Source organism: Nerophis ophidion, linkage group LG26 (genome assembly GCF_033978795.1).
Source record: "Nerophis ophidion isolate RoL-2023_Sa linkage group LG26, RoL_Noph_v1.0, whole genome shotgun sequence".
NCBI classification, from domain to species: domain Eukaryota; kingdom Metazoa; phylum Chordata; class Actinopteri; order Syngnathiformes; family Syngnathidae; genus Nerophis; species Nerophis ophidion.
The window spans coordinates 23,355,688-23,375,773 of NC_084636.1; the positions used below are offsets into that span (position 1 = coordinate 23,355,688).

The 20,086-nt window shown below is 44.0% G+C and overlaps 1 protein-coding gene across 6 annotated transcripts in view; it reads right to left on the reverse strand.

The window, feature by feature from the left end:
• Window positions 1–20,086, reverse strand: part of celf5a (cugbp, Elav-like family member 5a) — a 781,548-nt gene that overhangs the window by 335,868 nt on the left and 425,594 nt on the right. For all 6 annotated transcript variants that reach the window (XM_061888544.1, XM_061888546.1, XM_061888543.1 and 3 more), the window contains exon 3: window positions 15,707–15,755. In XM_061888544.1, the coding sequence (XP_061744528.1) occupies window positions 15,707–15,755 (49 nt within the window). The remainder of the gene's footprint in view (window positions 1–15,706; window positions 15,756–20,086) is intronic.

Consider the following 20,086-nt stretch of genomic DNA (forward strand, 5'->3'; position numbering starts at 1 on the left):
TCTTGCTGATTGTATTGTATACATCTGCATTCTAAGAACTCCGGCTTATTAGTGATTCCCAGAGCCCCCAAAAATGTCTGTGGGCTTTAGAGCAGTTTCTATTCAGGCTCCAGTACTCTGGAATGTTACAGTTAGAGATGCTACCTCAATAGAAGCATTTAAGTCCCATCTTAAAACTCATTTGTATACATGCTAGCCTTTAAATAGACCCCCCTTTTAAACCAGTTGATCTGCCGTCTCTTTTCTGCTCTGCCCCGCTCTTCAGCGTGGAAATGGTTGTTAGGTGACCACAGATGACGCTAGCTGTTCAAATTCGGGACTTGAGGTGGACCACTCATCTGTGCATCATTTGGGGACGTCTCTGCGCTGCTGACTTGTCTCCACTCAAGATGATCTCCTGCTGGCTCCACTATGGACTGGATTCTCACACTATTAACTAGATCCACTCGGAGTCCATTGCACTGGTCGCCCAGGTGCAAGGTCCTCACATCAATGGTCCCTTCCGAGGTTTCTCCCTGTATCTAAGCTGAGGATGTTGTTGTGGCTTGTGCAGCCCTTTGAGACACTTGTGATTCAGGGCTATATAAATAAACGTTGATTGATTGACTGATTGGTGATGTCAACGGTATTCAAATGGTGACAGCAGACCGGCTGTGTTTAAGTTAAAGTTCCCCCGATAGTCGCACACGCACTACATGTAGTGAAATTTGTCCTCTGCATTTAACCCATCCCCATGTTCCCCCGCCCTGGGAGGTGAGGGGAGCAGTGAGCAGCAACGTGGGCCACTCCCGGGAATCATTTGGTGATTTAACCCCCAATACCAACCACTGATGCTGAGTGCCAAGCAGGGAGGTAACGGGTCCCATTTGTATAGTCTTTGGTATGACTTGGCCGGGGTTTGAACAGACCGGCTGTGTTTAAGTTAAAGTTCCACCGATAGTCGCACACGCACTACATGTAGTGAAATTTGTCCTCTGCATTTAACCCAACCCCATGTTCCCCCGCCCTGGGAGGTGAGGGAAGCAGTGAGCAGCAACGTGGGCCACTCCCGGGAATCATTTGGTGATTTAACCCCCAATAGCAACCACTGATGCTGAGTGCCAAGCAGGGAGGTAACGGGTCCCATTTTTATAGTCTTTGGTATGACTTGGCCGGGGTTTGAACTCACGACCTCCCCGTCTCAGGGTGGACACTCTAACCACAAGGCCACTGAGCTGGTGTGCAACTATCGTTGGGACTTTAACTACACAGTATAAGGTCTTTGACTTTGGTTTTTGCAGCATAATCTTGAAAAAAAAAAAAAAAAACAGCGCTGTGCTGCCATCACATGGAGCATTGGTGTCAAACTCTGGCCCGCGGGCCAAATCTGGCCCGCCGAGTAATTTCATTTGGCCCGCCGGTATTATACAGCGGCAGTGCCGCTATAACACTGCATTCACCACTAACATACTTGTCAAACCTCCCAATTTCCCTTGAGACTCATCTATATTGTTGATGTGCCTTATAGACATTGTTATTAGTGTCCCCCTACAAACCCCAGTCACATAATAAATGCGGCTTTTAAACACAAACACTGCTGCAAAACATACTTAGTCAACAGCCATACAGATCATACTGACGGTGGCCATATAAACATTTTTGATACTGTTACAAATATGCGCCACACTGTGAACCCACACCAAACAAGAATGGCAAACACATTTTGGGAGAACATCCGCACCTTAACACAACATAAACACAACAGAACAAATACCCAGAACCCTTTGCAGTACTAACTCTTCCGGGACGCTACAATATACACCTCCGCTACCACCAAATCCCCCCCCACCCCCCAACCACCCCCACCTCAAACCCCTCGACCCCCACCTACCACCTCAACCCCGCCGCAGGCGCCCCCCCATTTCCCGAATTCGGAGGTCTCAAGGTTGGCAAGTGTGCTAATACTACAAATCTCATAATGCTCTGCGGTTGTTTTGGCGCGCCAGCCATGCTCTCTCCTCTGGGTCGGTAGCAATCCGCGTTCTTGCGCCACGCTTCGGCTAAAAGCGAGCTGGATCACCCCGCCTTCCCGTGCCTCTCACCCAGAAGTGCTGCGGCCTCATTCTACAACTGTCAGTGTCACTGTGTTACTCCTACCAAAAATGGCGAAAAGGAAGAGCGAAAACAGAACTTTTCTGGACAGGTGGGAGACAGAATATATGTGTATATATGTAAAAGACAGACCTGTCTGTCTCGTTTGTGGAGCCAATGGAAGGAATACAACAATAGGCGACACTATGAAACGAAACAACAGGACAAGTACAAGGACCTGGACACGACTCAAAGGAGCCAGAAAATAGAGGCGATGAAAAGAGGTTTGCTTTCACAACAGTATATGTTTTGTGTGTAAATGTGTATCCGTACTGTTGAACTGGTCACACAAAGTGGTTGATGGTTGATTATATGACCGAAATAAACGTATTTCATTCATTCATTCATTGCTTGTTCCATATTCAGTGTTAAAGCAAATCAGTCTAGCAAACAGAGCAATAAACGTTTTATTCATGCACTTTCTCTTGCTACTTCAAGGCTTGAATGTTTGATATAATCATTATTTATTTTTCAAATGTATTATTAGCCTGTGGAAAAAGCTTATTTTGATATTTAGGCTGCACATAGAAAAGAGGCATTCCATTTTTATAAAAATTTTATTTGATATGCCATTGATATTTTTTAATTATCATAATTATTATTTGAAACTCGATTTTGCATGTAACTTTAAAGTTATATAAGCATTGCTTGTTCAATATTCAATGCAAAATTTATTTTTAACCTTGGCCCGCGGCTTTGTTCAGTTTTAAATTTTGGCCCACTCTGTATTTAAGTTTGACACCCCTGACATAGAGGATCTAGCCTTTTTTCTAATTAGTCCTTGTGAGGAGGCGTGGCCGGCGGACCTGCAGCGAGGCGGGGCGCGCCGGGGCCGGCTCCGAGATGGGCGTCAGATGCGAAGATGGCACAACTAAGTGCAATTATGCAATCACCTCTCAATGCGTAAAAAGGGCAGCAGGAGATGCAGGAGGTGGAAAGGAGCTGGGGAGCCAGTGGTGCATGAGGAGCGAACGCGACAAAGAGCGAGACACAAACAACGCCAGGGACGGCTGAAAAGCGACCGGAAGAGCGAGCAGTTGGAAGAGGCAAGAGCTGAAAAGCGACCCGACCTGAACGGAGGTTTATTGAAATAATAAACAAAGTCACAAAACTGCTAGCAATCATGTCTCTCCTTGGTGGGCCGAGGAACCCGGAGAGAAGAGGTCCTCCACAGTCCTGTTTTTTAAATAGATTCCTAAAAACAGCATTGTCTCCACTATACAGAGGGATCTGGCTGGCATTTTGTGTTTTGTTTGCGATCGGTCATTAAAAACAGCACAGCACTCTCGCTGTATAGACGATCTTTGCAGCAGATTCCTAAAATCAGTACAACACTCCTGTCGAGTATACATCAACTGATGTTCTTCAAGAACTACCCTGGTATAAAACTATATCCGCTCCAATAAATGCACAAGGTAGCAACGTTTTTTAAAGCGTCCTTGGTCTCGGTGAATCAGCACCTTCAAGTCCGAGTCCATGGTTCTTGCCCAGTAAAGAAAGGGTGGAGTTCTATCTCTGGGTTGGGGAAGAGACCCTAACCCAAGTGGAAGAGTTCAAGTACCTAGGAAGAGTGGATTGCGAGATCGACAGGCGGATCGGTGCGGCGTCCTTAGTAATGCGGACGCTGTATCGATCCATTGTGGTGAAGAAGCTGAGCCGGAAGGCAAAGCTCTCAATTTACCGGTCGATCTTAGTTCCCATCCTCACCTATGGTCATGAGCTTTGGGTTGTGACTGAAAGGACAAGATCACGGGTACAAGCAGCCAAAATGAGTTTCCTCCGCCGTGTGGCGGGGCTCTCCCTTAGAGATAGGGTGAGAAGCTCTGCCATCAGGGAGGAACTCAAAGTAAAGCCACTGCTCCTCCACATCGAGAGGAGCCAGATGAGGTGGTTCAATCATCTGGTCAGGATGCCACCGGAACGCCTCTCTAGGGAGGTGTTTAGGGCACGTCCAACCGGTAGGAGGCCACGGGGAAGACCCAGGACACGTTGAGAAGACTATGTCTCCCGGCTGGCCTGGGAATGCCTCGGGATCCCCCGGGAAGAGCTAGACGAAGTGGTTGGGGAGAGGGAAGTCTGGGCTTCCCTACTTGGGCTGCTGCCCCCGCGACCCGACCTCGGATAAGCGGGAGAAGATGGATGGATGGATGGATGGATGGATGGATGGATGGATGGATGGATGGATGGGTCTCTGTGTTCTCGTTAACGCAGACTTGACACATTTGCCTCTGCGGCGGAGGTACTTTTCTTACCAATAGGAAGGCGACGGCCGCACGGAAAACAAGACCACTTGATAAAAAGAAATAGGAGCGAATATGATAGGAAAGCATCAAAGCGACGGACGCAGATTCCTCAAGTGTGAGGACGGCGAGCCCTCGGAGGAGGTTTTTCGGAACAGCCTTTTTTTCAAAATTGAAACATCAGCAGGCGTCGGCGCCACGTGCGATGGGAAATCAATCTCGCTCATGTCCACGTGAGGAGATAAGAAAATGAAATAAAGACCTTGCCGCCTTCTAGCAGCGTCACCTGTGACGTCCCTCGGAGAGGCGTCCGACGACGGCGAGCGTCATCTGTCGACGCCGGCGGCTCAACGCGAAAGGGCTGTTGTTCTGCTACATTAAGTAGGTGATTGGCCATTAATATTCATTTCACAGTGTGTCTTTGTTAAGCAGCAGCAGGCGCTGACAGAGAGTTTGGATGAATGTACTCTTGTGTACATTTTCCCCTTGATTGTGTACAAGAGACGGAGCACTCGGAGGATTCGGTGCCGCAATGCTTGGTGGTGTCGGATTAAGGGGATGCCACGGGGATCCCCCACACCCACCACCTCCCTCAGACGAAAACAGCTCTGTTTGGATTGAATGTCCTCGGGTGATGAAATATTCAGGGCGACTTTGTTCAAAGAATTTCACTTTCATCCTGGAGCAGGCGCTGGTGCTTCCGTTTGAAGCCCCGTAGACTGGCCGTTACGTTTATAAGTGCATCATTGAACCAGGCGCACATTTAGACCTGTGTGGTTTTTTTACTGTATACTGAGACCTTCTGGAGATGCTGAAGTCCAGCAAAAAAATACAGGGACAACAACAAAGAGTTGGTTGGCGGCCGAGAGTGGAGTCGGCTCTCTTGGTTGCTTTGTTGGGTCTGCTCCTTTCTCTGGCCATGCTCCCTCCACCCCAGCGGACAATGGCGTGGAACACCGCAGAGGCCACCACAGTGTATATGTTTATTTTAGTTTTTATTCATAGCTGTATAAAGAAGTGGCTTGTTATATCCCTTGCTTTAATGTCTTTAATGTCCTTTATGTTCTTTCAATCAATCAATCAATCAATCAATGTTTATGTATATAGCCCCAAATCATAAATGTCTCAAAGGACTGCACAAATCATTACGACTACAACATCCTCGGAAGAACCCACAAAATGATGTTTGATGTTTCCCTCTTACACACATGTGAGAGGGATGTGTACTATGGCTATGAGTTGTTGTTGTTTTTTTCCCTTGGCCTCAGTCTGGACCCCCTTTCCAGGGCCCAGGCTTAGACCATTTTTTTTATTTTTATTTTTATTTTGTTTTAATCTTCTATTTTTTTCTCTCACACTATTAACTAAATTAACTCAACATCCATTGCACCATTTGCCCGGGGGTTGAGGGTTGTGGGGGGGTCCCCACATCTGCAGCCCCCTCCAAGGTTTCTCATTGTATCCCATTCGGTTGAGTTTTTTCTTGCCCTGATGTGGGATCTGAGCCGAGGATGTCATTGTGGCTTGTGCAGCCCTTTGAGACACTCGCGATTTAGGGCTATATGAATAAAATTTGATTGAGTGAAGATTCATTTCTTCAAGGCATTTGGTCAGTGTTTTTGAATTTGCTAGGAGATTTTCAATCTCAAAGCATTTTAGAATTGTCATCGCCATCCATCCATCAGACTCTTGTCCTCATTAGACCAGGGGTGTCAAACTCATTTTACATCAAGGGTGGCCACATTAAGAAAAATCTACTCCCAAGTGGGGCCGGATTGGTAAAATCACGTCTTGATAACATAATAATAAAGACAAGGGACTCAAAGTAAAGCCGCTGCTCCTTCACATCGAGAGGAGCCAGATGAGGTGGTTCGGGCATCTGGTCAGGATGCCACCCGAACGCCTCCCTAGGGAGGTGTTTAGGGCACGTCCAACCGGTAGGAGGCCACGGGGAAGACCCAGGACACGTTGGGAAGACTATGTCTCCCGGCTGGCCTGGGAATGCCTCGGGATCCCCCGGGAAGAGCTAGACGAAGTGGCTGGGGAGAGGGAAGTCTGGGTTTCCCTGCTTAGGCTGTTGCCCCCGCGACCCGACCTCGGATAAGCGGAAGAAGATGGATGGATGGATGGAATTTTTTAATGTTTTTTTTTCAATGGTACTTTAATTATTATTGATAGTCTATGGTTTTTATTTAAATTATTTTGTCATCCTATTTTAGTGAAGTATTAGTAATACGTTTTCTGTTATCAAAAGTGTTGGAAGTATACACTACACTTATTTAATTATAATTTTTCACATTTTTAACTTGGTGTTTTGTTGATACGGTACATTCATGTTTGTTGACAATGCCTAGCATTACGAGCCAATTATTGAGTGACAGTCCCTGTTGCACTTAGTGGAAAGATGTAGAGAGACCTGCTGTGCGATGGTAGTTGCAGTACGTTTCCTCCTGTCTCTCTTCTTCTCTGCGAGCTGGCCTCTCCTCAAATTAGCCTCTGCAACACCCCGTCTAAACACCAGACATTTTGGTTTTCTGCCTATATCGGGGATATTCAACTTAAGTGTTTTGGGGACCACATTTCCAGGAAGCTAAGGACCTTCTCCCCAATATTACTGTATGTTTCGGACTAAAAAGCACAGTTAAAATCCTTTATTTTTTCCCAAAAAATCAACAGTGCACCTTATAGCCCGTTGCGCCTTATGTATGTATGTTGTGCGTTCCGACCCGAAATCAATTTTATTTGGTACTTGGTGTAATGATACGTGTGACCAGTAGATGGCAGGCACACATAAGAGATATGTGTAGACTGCAAGGGTACGTTTGTTCAGTAAATGACGCTAGCGATATAGTATAAATATATTGATGTTTTGTTGATAAAGGAACATTTTTGAAAGTTAACTCAGAGTGGCATTATAGTTGTTTTATTTTATAAAAATGGATGTTTCCAGGTGTCTCAAAAGAGGCAGGCATGTTCCATCGTTATGGACAAACGTGAGATTGAATTTGAAAGACCTTTTAATGGTTAATGAAGGTGCTGTGGACTGTCATGGTCATAATGAGATTAAGACACTAATTAGTATAACTTCATGCACTGAGGAATATAAGAGCAGAGGAGTGGCCCCTGAGAAAGGAGGCCAGACCAGGTCCGTCCCTCGAGTCCTCCCCAAAGGTGCAAAGCACAGGTGCACAGAAGTTAATTAATTATTCCGGTTCGTGCTTAGTTAGGTATTCCTGGACTGGAGTGTCTGGCTTGTTGGAAACATGACTCACAAGGTCATCTTTGACTCCACTTTAAGATGTGCTACTCTCCATCTGACCCCGGCACTCTTTCCAAAACCATGACGTTGACCAACCAGAGCGTCACAGTAACTCTAAAAGGGACATCAATATTTGGCTTGTCTCATCACTTTAAAAGTGACATAAGGAGAATCAGAAGTGTGAGCAATAGAACTGGGTGAAATACGGACAAATGGGGCCAATTATTTTCAATGTGTTTTTATTTTGTACTTAATCTTTTTGTTTGTGTTCTACACTTTTCTCAACTTCGATTTAAAAGCCTAACCAGGGACGAGGGCTGCAAATTAGCCTTTGGCTAGAAGTACTTGTGTATTTTGGGTAGTATTGCGTTCAACCAGTCTTCCTCTCAGGGAATAAAAAACACCGGTAAATCCCACCGATCCGTTGTGGTGAAGAAGGAGCTGAGCCGGAAGGCAAAGCTCTCAATTTACCGGTCGATCTACGTTCCCATCCTCACCTATGGTCAGGAGCTTTGGGTCATGACCGAAAGGATAAGATCACGGGTACAAGCGGCCGAAATGAGTTTCCTCCGCCGTGTGGCGGGGATCTCCCTTAGAGATAGGGTGAGAAGCTCTGCCATCCGGGAGGAAGTCAAAGTAAAGCCGCTGCTCCTCCACATTGAGAGGAGCCAGATGAGGTGGTTCGGGCATCTGGTCAGGATGCCACCCGAACGCCTCCCTAGGGAGGTGTTTAGGGCACGTCCAACCGGTAGGAGGCCACGGGGAAGACCCAGGACACGTTGGGAAGACTATGTCTCCCGGCTGGCCTGGGAACGCCTCGGGATCCCCCGGGAAGAGCTAGACGAAGTGGCTGGGGAGAGGGAAGTCTGGTCTTTCCTGCTTAGGCTGCTGCCCCCGCGACCCGACCTCGGATAAGCGGAAGAAGATGGATGGATGGATGGTCAATCCCAAGTTCTTTCGGATGACATACAGTATATGTTGAGTAAGAAGGCCCACCAACACAGAATAGCAATACTACCAAGTTTTACTAAAATTTTAAGAGACCAGCCCTTACAATATTCAAGATTCAAGATTTAAGATTGTTTATTGTCATATGCACAGTTAAACAGACAGTTTGCTTTACAATGAAAGTCTTACTTTGCTAGTCTACGCTTCAACAAGTTGCACGGCACATAGCTAAAAATAAAAAAATAAATGAAAATAAAAAGTATATACGAGGCACAGTAAGTAACATAACATTATTGCACAATATGATTGACAGTCAACAGTATAAATATGGAGGTGACCTTGGGTCACAGCAGCAGTTAAAGTGCCTTTAGTGATCAAATGTGAAAGGTGTCTACAGTGATGGTTCACAGTTCGGAGCTGTCTTTTGTTCAAAAAGACAAAAGTAAAGACGGGGGGGGAGCTAGCATTCACAAATTACGATGCGATAATAGCAGCATCAAGAAGCGGTCTGGATATCAAACTGAAATAGTCATCTTATTTAGTATGAAAAGAGCCCCCTCCCAACCAGAAAGAATTACAGCCTTATTTTTCTAAACTGATAAGATCTCCTCCACAAAAAAAAAGGGAGTACATTATACTCCCAATAGACATTCAAGGTGAAACACAGAGTTTACTAGCACGGAGATTACAAGGAGACACAGTACATGGGGAAATACTGGCTGCTTTAAACATGACTATAGATTAGAGATGTCCGATAATGGCTTTTTGCCGCTATCCGGTATTCCGATGTTGTCCAACTCTTATTTACCGATTCCGATATCAACCGATACCGATTTATAAAGTCGTGGAATTAACACATGCCCCATCCATCCATCCATTTTCTGACGCTTATTCTCTTTGGGGTCGCAGGGGGCGCTGGTGCCTATCTCAGCTACAATCGGGGGGAAGGCGGGTTAATCCCTGGACAAGTTGCCACCTCATCGGAGGGCCAACACGGATGGACAGACAACATTCACACTCACATTCACACACCAGGGCCAATTTAGTGTTGCCAATGAACATATCCCCAGGTGCATGTCTTTGGAAGTGGGAGGAACCCACACAGTCACGGGGAGGACATGCAAACTCAACACAGAAAGATCCCGAGCCCGGGATTGAACCCAGGACTACTCAGGACCTTGGTATTGTGAGGCAGACGCACTAACCCCACCTCCACCATGCTGCCCTAATACATGCCCCGCTAGATTCATTAAACAATGTAACAAGGTTTTCCAAAATAAATCGACTGAAATAATGGAAACAATTGCCAACATGGCACTGCCATATTTATCATTGAAGTCACAAAGTGCATTATTTTTTTAACGTGCCTAAAAACAGCAGCTTGGAATTTGGGATATAAGGGGTAGCGGGAGGTGTATATTGTAGCGTCCCGGAAGAGTTAGTGCTGCAAGGGGTTCTGGGTATTTGTTCTGTTGTGTTTATGTTGTGTTACGGTGCGGATGTTCTGCCTGAATGTGTTTGTCATTCTTGTTTGGTGTAGGTTCACAGTGTGGCGTATAGTGCTGCAAGGGATTCTGGGTATTTGTTCTGTTGTGTTTATGTTGTGTTACGGTGCGGATGTTCTGCCGAAATGTGTTTGTCATTCCTGTTTGGTGTAGGTTCACAGTGTGGCGCATATTTGTAACAGTGTTACAGTTGTTTATACGGCCACTTTCAGTGTGACCTGTATGGCTGTTGACCAAGTATGCATTGCATTCACTTGTGTGTGTGTGAAAAGCCGTAGTTATTATGTTATTGGGCCTGCATGCAAAGGCAGTGCCTTTAAGGTTTATTGGCGCTCTGTACTTCTCCCTACGTTCATGTACCACTCCGTTCAGCGGCGTTTTAAAAAGTCAAACATTTTAGTTTTTGAAACCAATACGGATAATTTCTGATATCACATTTTAAAGCATTAATCGGCCGATAATATCGGCAGTCTGATATTATCGGACATCTCTACTATGGATTAAAAAGAATACTAAAAGGCGATGGACTGCTAATCCATTGTGTTCTACACGTGTGGGTTCGAATCTCGGACTTCCGGGGTACTTAACTTTCTGGGCTTCACGGTGGGAGAGGGTTTAGTGCGTCTGCCTCACAATACGAAGCTCCTGCAGTCCTGGGTTCAAATCCAGGCTCGGGATCTTTCTGTGTGGAGTTTGCATGTTCTCCCCGTGAATGCGTGGGTTCCCTCCGGGTACTCCGGCTTCCTCCCACTTCCAAAGACATGCACCTGGGGATAGGTTGATTGGCGACACTAAATTGGCCCTAGTGTGTGAATGTGAGTGTGAATGTTGTCTGTCTATCTGTGTTGGCCCTGCGATGAGTAGCGACTTGTCCAGGGTGTACCCCGCCTTCCGCCCGATTGTAGCTGAGATAGGCGCCAGCGCTCCCCGCGACCCCGAAAGGGAATAAGCGGTAGAAAATGGATGGATACTAAAAAAACACTTCTATCTCACAGTAGCAATGTTTAGTTGTACTGTCCCTGTCGAATAAGTACATAAATAAAATAAATAAATATCAACGTGGCGACGGAAGTGAAGCAAGCAAGTAAAGAAAGATCTCCTGTGATCTCCATTGGCCTTTCTTGCAACTCTCGACCGGGTGGCTTTGCCCTTTGAAGCCTCGTTTAACAGGCTGCCAAGCGGCTGGCCATTCTAATTCACACCAAATGTGGCCAAAGGTTTCTAAGGTAAACCCTCAGAAAAAACAAGGCGACAGCTGTTTGCACTTGGCATGGCTTCCGCATTTTTTCCCCTTGCTTTCCCATCTCGGAAATGCCGTTCCTTCTTGAAATAATACAACACACGTGCTGTTAAGTGCCACACATGAGGACGGTTTCTCAACTTCTCTTCCCATTAACATGCATGCACGCCTGTGAGTTAATCAATTCTTACAAAAAAAGAAAAAAAAAGAAAAAACAGGCGCGATCAAAGGCAACAGAATTAAGACTGAGTAATGAGGATCTTGGCGAGCACCCCTGCAAATGTATTGATTGTTTGCCAAGCTGCGTGCGTGCAGGATCCCGCTTCCAAGTCCTCCGCCCCCTTCTCCGCTGTTTATTCTCAGGTTTGGAGCAGCGGCGGGGTTTTTAACTAGGCCCCTCGCACGGCCGTAACTCCACTATTGAGCTTAATCACCATTTAATTCACAGCGCTGCAATAATGCACTTGGCATGGGCAGCGGGAGGCAAGCAGGAAGGGGCACTGACAGGAAACTGACACCGCTGCAATAAGGCCAACTGTCATTCTTTACGACAATAAAATCGGGATGAAAAGATGCTACAGTAGTTATTTATTTATTGTTTGCACTTTCAATTAGGGTTGGACGGTATACCGGTATTAATATAGTACCTTGGTACTAATGAATTATATTCAGTACTATACGTCCTCTAAAAAGTACCGGTCACCCACCACTCTCGTTGTGTCATTACTGGTTTATGAGCAGAGGAGCATGTTCGGCAGCGCACAATCACGGACTACTTACAGCAGAGACAGTGTGTAGACAGAAAAGGGAGAACGGACACATTTTGGCTTAAAAACTAACGACAAAGGTGAAGTTATATCATTGAATCGTCATCAGGAAGAGGTGTTTTAAGGCATGGCTCGTTAGCTAGCAGTCTAGCTACTTCTAAATCACTAATCCTCGCCTCAATGGCGACAAAAAAAGTATGTTTCTTACAAGTATCATCCCTGCAGGACGAGGAATAGCTAAACATGCTTCACTACACACTCCACTGGTGGATCTACACCTAACATCCACTGTAATGATACCAAGTACAGGATAGTATCTAGTCGATACTACTATGATTACATCGATATTTTTTAGCATCGCAAAATCTTATTTTGTTTTTCTTAAATGTATATTATGTTTATAAACTCAGTAAATATGTCCCTGGACACATGAGGACTTTGGATCTGACCAATGTATGATCCTGTAACGACTTGGTATCGGATTGATACCTAAATTTGTGGAATCATCCAAAACTAATGTAAAGCATGCAAACAACAGAAGAATATGTGATTGTTACATTTTAACAAAAGTGTCAATAGGACATGTTAAAATAGAAAGTACGCATGTATTAACAGTAAATTCATATTCTCTACTGCACGCTAGAGTTACCATATCTGAGTTATTGTGTAGAAATATGGGGAAATAACTACAAAAGTACACTTCGTTCATTGACCGTGTTACAAAAAACATGAGTTAGACTGACACATAATGTTGGATATATAGAACATCTAAACCCTTTATTTATTGAGTCAAAATATTGAATTTCAATGATTTGGTAAAATTGCAAACAGCTAAAATTATATTCAAGGCAAACTATAACCTTCTACCTGAGAATGTGGAACAATTCTTCTCAACTAATGAGGAGAAATATAACCTTTGTGTCATGACTAGGACTATGGTGTGGTTTGTTTACCCGTGGTATAAATCGACTGGACCGGACATGGCGTGAAGGTACAGTAATGACATATTTTATAATTAACTCAAAAAACAAGGAACAAACAAAGGGGCTCTCAGCAAAGGTTCAAAACTTAGCTCTGAAAACAAAAACTCGCACAATGGCAGAACTATGGACAAGAAAAATAAAAACACTTACTGTGACGTGAAACGGATGAATCTATGGCAAGAAGTGAGCAATCAGGTAACAAGGGTGTGTAGAGGGTGATGTCGCCAGGCTGACTGCCTGGCAACTACGGGCTTAAATAGTGCTGTGATTATTGACAGGTGCGTGAGTCCAATCAAATGAGCTAGGTGAAACTAATGGTTGTCATGGAAACTAAAACCAATCAGGGTGGGCAAAAACAGGAACTAATGGAGTCAAAAACAAAACAGAACATAACTAAACAGAACATGATCACAAAGACATGACAATTAGGGAAAAAAACTAAGTTTGTACAACACTAAACACCTTTAGCATAATACTATGTATAATTAAAGTATGGAATGTACTAAGTAAATAAGTCAAACAATGTACTGATCTGATCCAGTTTAAGTGGTTGTTCAAACTAATAGTGCTTACAAAGCACAAAGAGGAAGAATTATGAGAATTTAACATCAACCTTATTGAAAATGGGATATTTTTCATCTCAGTTTGATAATGACTGACTTAATTATCTATTACAAGAACTGCTGTATTAATCATTCACTGATGTAATTTTGTTTGGTGGCCACGGGATTAGATCTCTGCTTTTTGCAGATGATGTAGTCCTGACGGCTTCATCTGGCCGGGATCTTCAGCTCTCACTGGATCGGTTTGCAGCCGAGTGTGAAGCGACCGGAATGAGAATCAGCACCTCCAAGTCCGAGTCCATGGTTCTCGCCCGGAAAAGGGTGGAGTGCCATCTCCGGGTTGGGGAGGAGACCCTGCCCCAAGTGGAGGAGTTCAAGTACCTAGGAGTCTTGTTCACGAGTGGGGGAAGAGTGGATCGTGAGATCGACAGGCAGATCGGTGCGGCGTCTTCAGTAATGCGGACGTTGTATCGATCCGTTGTGGTGAAGAAAGAGCTGAGCCAGAAGGCAAAGCTCTCAATTACCGGTCGATCTACGTTCCCATCCTCACCTATGGTCATGAGCTCTGGGTCATGACCGAAAGGATAAGATCACGGGTACAAGCGGCCGAAATGAGTTTCCTCCGCCATGTGGCGGGGCTCTCCCTTAGAGATAGGGTGAGAAGCTCTGCCATCCGGGAGGAACTCAAAGTAAAGCCGCTACTCCTCCACATCGAGAGGAGCCAGATGAGGTGGTTCGGGCATCTGGTCAGGATGCCACCCGAACGCCTCCCTAGGGAGGTGTTTAGGGCACGTCCAGCTTGTAGGAGGCCACGGGGAAGACCCAGGACACGTTGGGAAGACTATGTCTCCCGGCTGGCCTGGGAACGCCTCGGGATCCCCCGGGAAGAGCTAGACGAAGTGGCTGGAGATAGGGAAGTCTGGGCTTCCCTGCTTAGGCTGCTGCCCCCGCGACCCGACCTCGGATAAGCGGAAGATGATGGATGGATGGAAAGAATGAACGCAGTTATTCGTAAACGCTCCTTTTCGGACATGATGTAAAGAGAAATGGTATGACATTGTGTGACGTGTTGTAATATAAGTGGGGTCATGCTCGAAATAAACTAAAACAAGAAAGAAAGAAGGAAAAAACTAGTTTCAACCTCATTAAGTCAATTTTTTGTTTTTAGTGCATGTAAAGAGATAACTTAGTGCAGTGGTTATCAAATGAGTATGCGTACCCCTGGGGGTACTTGAAGGTGTGCAAAGGGGTACGTGAGATTTTTTTTAAATATTCTAAAAATAGCAAAAATTCAAAAATCATTTATAAATATATTTATTGAATAACACTTTAACAAAATATGAATGTAAGTTCACAAACTTTGAAACGAAATGCAACAGTGTTGACAGCTAGATTTTTTTGTGGACATGTTCCATAAATATTGATGTTAAAGATTCCTTTTTTTGCGAAGAAATGTTTAGAATTAAGATCATGAATCCAGATGGATCTCTATTACAATCCCAAAAGAGGGCACTTTAAGTCGATGATTACTTCTATGTGTGGAAATCTTTATTTATAAGTGAATCACTTGTTTATTTTTCAACAAGTTTTTAGTTATTTTTATATCTTTTTTTCCAAATAGTTTAAGAAAGACCACTAAAAATTAGCAATATTTTGCATTGTTAAACAATTTAATCATTCAGAAACTGATGACATAGTGCTGTATTTTTACTTCTTTATCTATTTTTTTCAACCAAAAATGCTTTGCTCTGATTAGGGGGTACTTGAATCAAAAAAATGTTCACAGGGGGTACATCAATGAAAACATGTTGAGAACCACTGACTTAGTGTGTGTATGTTTTGGGTGTGGTGGGGAGCCTTCAGGAGTCCAATAATGATCATTAAAAAATATAACAAGCTGATGTAGTGGACTTGTATTGCATATCCAAACAAACAAACAAATAAACAAAAACAACATGGAATTCAAGTGCTTTGGTGCTTATTTCTAAGCGTGGGAGACCAGCGAACCCCCACGCAAAACAACCAAATACCACATACCAAGGAAAACAGAAGTTAAAAAGAAGGAGCTTACCTCCACGGCTTTCACTGTCAGCCGGTTTCACCTGGATGGGGCGTGTCATCTGTAGAGAAGACAAGAAAGAGAAGGTTGGCATCGTGCAAATCCTCTATTTCATACGCAGTAAAACAATGCCGTCAAAACAGTGCCAAAAACCTCACGCGTACAGGCCTCGTTTTGGTTTTCCGCGGACCTTGTTTGCGCTTGCAATGTGGGAGACTGCGAGCGTTCGAATTGAATTGACCAATCAGAAGGAAAGTTGCTTGGCCTTCGATTCAATACCTGCACCTGAAGGCCAAACAAGTGGAAGGTCAAACTCATTTTAGATAGGGGGCCGCATGGAGAAAAATGTAGTCCCGTGTGGGCCGGACAGATACAATCACGGCACGATAACTTAAAAATAAAGACAACTTCTGATTGTTTTCTTTGTTTAAAAATAGAACAAGCACATTCTGAAATTATACAAATCATATATATATATATTTTTTACAATTACCTGTTGTGGTTAATAGTAAACTAGTATAATAGTATTGGAGAGGAGATATTGCCACAGGTGAAGTTCAAGTACCTGCGAGTCTTGTTTAGGAGTGAGGGAAGAGTGGATCGTGAGATCGACAGGCGGATCGGTGCGGCGTCTTCAGTAATGTGGACGCTGTATCGATCCATTGTGGTGAAGAAGGTGCTGAACCGGAAGGCAAAGCTCTAAATTTACCGGTCGATCTACGTTCCCATCCTCACCTATGGTCATGAGCTTTGGGTTATGACCGAAAGGACAAGATCACGGGTACGACCGGCCGAAATAAGTTTCCGCCATTGGGTGGAGGGTCTCTCCCTTAGAGATAAGGTGAGAAGCTCTGCCATCTGGGAGGAACTCAGAGAAAAGCCGCTGCTCCTCCACATCGAGAGGAGCCAGATGAGGTGGTTCGGGCATCTGGTCAGGATGCCACCCGAACGCCTCCCTAGGGAGGTGTTTAGGGCACGTCCGACCGGCAGGAGGCCACGGGGAAAGACCCAGGACACGTCGGGAAAACTATGTCTCCCGGCTGGCCTGGGAACGCCTCAGAATCCCTCAGGAGGAGCTGGATGAAGTGGCTGGGGAGAGGGAAGTCTAGGCTTCTCTGCTTAGGCTGTTGCCCGCACGACCAGACCTCAGACAAGCGGAAGGTTGGTTAATAGTATACATACTTTTTTTGTTATTTATTTTTTCTGAATAAATTATGTGATAATGTTCATCAGTCAACTCCGTACTTGCCAACCCTTCCGGATTTTGCGGGTGACTCACGAAATTCAGCGCCTCTCCCGAAAATCTCCCGAAATTCAGTTGGAGCTGGAGGCCACACCCCCTCAAGCTCCATGAGAACAGACTCAGCGATGTTGTGACCCTCTTAAACAGGACGATACTGCCATCTACTATACATATAATAGAATAGAATGTACTTTATGGATCCCTGGGGGATATTTGGCACCACAGTTCGCTCACAATAAACAAACATAATAATAAATAATATAATATATATAATATATTATATATACAATATATAATATATGAATAATATAAAGATATTCTACATATATTCTACATTTAAGTGCAGTCAAGGAACATATGCATTAGGGAGTCTGTTCTGAAGCCCACAGTAAAGAGACATAACTTCATCACGTCGCCTGGTTATTGAATTCAACCCAATATATTACACCGTCGACGAACAAAATGAAGAAATACGCTTGCAAGTTCCAAAAAGAATGGAAACATACATTTCAGTTTATCCAGGAGAGTTCGAAGGGGAAGGGGTATGTTGCCTGTAAATTTTGTAAAACAGACTTCTCCATTGAACACAGTGAACAGATATACTAAGCCAAGTATGGTCAGCGAAGCACAAAGCGTCCGCAGCGCAGCATCGTTCACAACCCAGTATTATGGGCCACCTCGCAAAATGAAGACCCGATGGTCTATCTTATGCTGAGACAAAGATGGCTATGCTGATAGCTGGAAGCAACATCCTGTTCTCATTTGCAGATGTCTACAACAAATCCGTGAAGGTTATGTTCCCGGATTCGGAGATCGCTCGCCAATACGCAAATGGCAGAACAAAGGTTACTCAAATAGTGAAAGGTAAGAGTTGTTGTTTTTTTTAGTAACCAGCAAGCACAGTACAGTTAGTAGAACAACTTTGTTTGTATTACTGTGTATTTGATAGGTGCCATCGGAAATTCAACTATTTCATTTATATATACAATAAAATAAATATATACAGCTAGAATTCACTGAAAGTAAAGTATTTCATACACACACACATATATATATATATATATATATATATATATACATATATATATATATATATATACGAAATATATATGAAATACTCGCGTTGGTGAATTATACTACTCCCCTCTTAACCACGCCCCCCGCCCCACCCCCCAACTCCAGAAATCGGAGGTCTCAAGGTTGGCAAGTGTGGTCAACTCATTGGTGTTAATTTTCAATCTATCAAGATACAAATATTATATCAAAATGAAATTACCGTATGTTATTTTTGTAGTTTGATCATTTTCCTCGATCTATGTACTAACATCATGGGGTTTATTTTGTACATATGTAGCATCATCCACAAAGATACAAATAATTTATTTTGCGACATCCAGTGGACACATTCAGAACAGTTGTTTCTTTCATTCAGAAATTTCAGTTTTTATACCGAGCAAACTCATCCCGCGGGCCGGATAAAACCTGTTCGCGGGCCTGATCCGGCCCTCGGGCCCTACGTTTGAAACCCCTGGCGTAGAGAAAGATGCTTAAAAAACCAAACGCTACGCAAAGGTACAGAATGGCTGCTGAAGTATAAAATGACTTTGCAGGCGTTCGATATGAGTTTACGCGCATGCGCAGAGAGTTAACAGCGTTAAAAAAACACTCTGCGCGTTAACTTACAGGCTAAGATTTTGGCTCTGTTTTGATGCCAAATAAAACAGATCAAGGTATCATTTACACTATTTGTTGTCCACTAAAGGTGCTTGGAGATGCTGCAAGGCTATGGCAGCTTTAATAAAGGTGAATCAGGACAAGTGAGAAAGAGAGAGATCAATCCCAGGCCTATCGATCGGGGGGCCCTTGGGCCGTGGAGAGTGTCTGTCTGGGAAGGATTGTGTGGTGAGGAAGAGGCTCACTCTAATCCACTGGACCCTGATAAGAATGGCATCGCCTGGATTAGATGCCTCAGTCATCACCGTCTTTGTGTCTCACTCCCTCACACTTGCTGCTCGCTCATATTCCAACACTGAGAACAGACGTGTTTTGACCAAAAGTTTGAAAAATCCTTGTCACATTTGTCGTGTGCTTTTGCCCAACTTCTTGGATTATTCAAACAACCATTTTGTCGGACTGAAAAAGACTGAACGTCTAAAGCAGGGGTCGGCAACCTAGAACGTTGAAAGAGCCAAAGTGGACCAAAATTACAAAAAACAAATCAGTCTGTAGCCGCAAAAAAATTAAAAGCTGTGTATTAAATTAAACTAAAGTTAAAGTAGCAATGATTGTCACACACACATTAAGTGTGGTGAAAATTGTCCTGTGCATTTGACCCATCCCCTTGTACACCCCCTGGGAGGTGAGGGGAGCAGTGGGCAGCAGCAGTAGCCGCGCCCGGGAATCCTTTTTGGTGATTTAACCCCCAATTCCAAGCCTTGATGCTGAGTGCCAAGCAGGAAGATAATGGGTGTCATTTTTATAGTCTTTGGTATGACTCTGCCGGGGTTTGAACTCACAACCTACCTATCTCAGGGCGGACACTAACCACTAGGCCACTGAGTAGGTGGCCTATATATGTATATAAGTCTTTTAATGAAGGCAACAAATTAAGTAAGTGTCTATATTAGCTATAATAGCCTACTATCAAAATGACTGTGTCCAAGGCTGAAGCAAATCTTCGTTGACAGAAATGTTGATATTAAATATTTATTCTACAAATGGTTTCTACCATTAGTAAATCAGAGTCTACTCATAAGGTGAGATAACTTCTGAACATGACTAGCTTTCAATGACCAAATGTATACATGTGTGTGTCTAAGTTAAAGGAAACAGTCTTCTTTTAATAGGTGTATTACATTCTTTGGCAAGCTAGGTAACGTTTGCTGTGGTCTGGAACAACATGGCATACAAACAACTATCAGAAAAGCAGCCAATATTATATACAGATAAAGTGTCGTGAGACATGCAAAACTAAATTATATACAAATAAGATAAAAGTAAAGGATATTAAATGAGCTCAAATATACCTACAAATGAGGCATAATGATGCAATTTGTACATACAGCTAGCCTAAATAGCATGTTAGCATTGATTAGCTTGCAGTCATGCACTGACCAAATATGCCTGATTAGCACTCCAACAAGTCAATG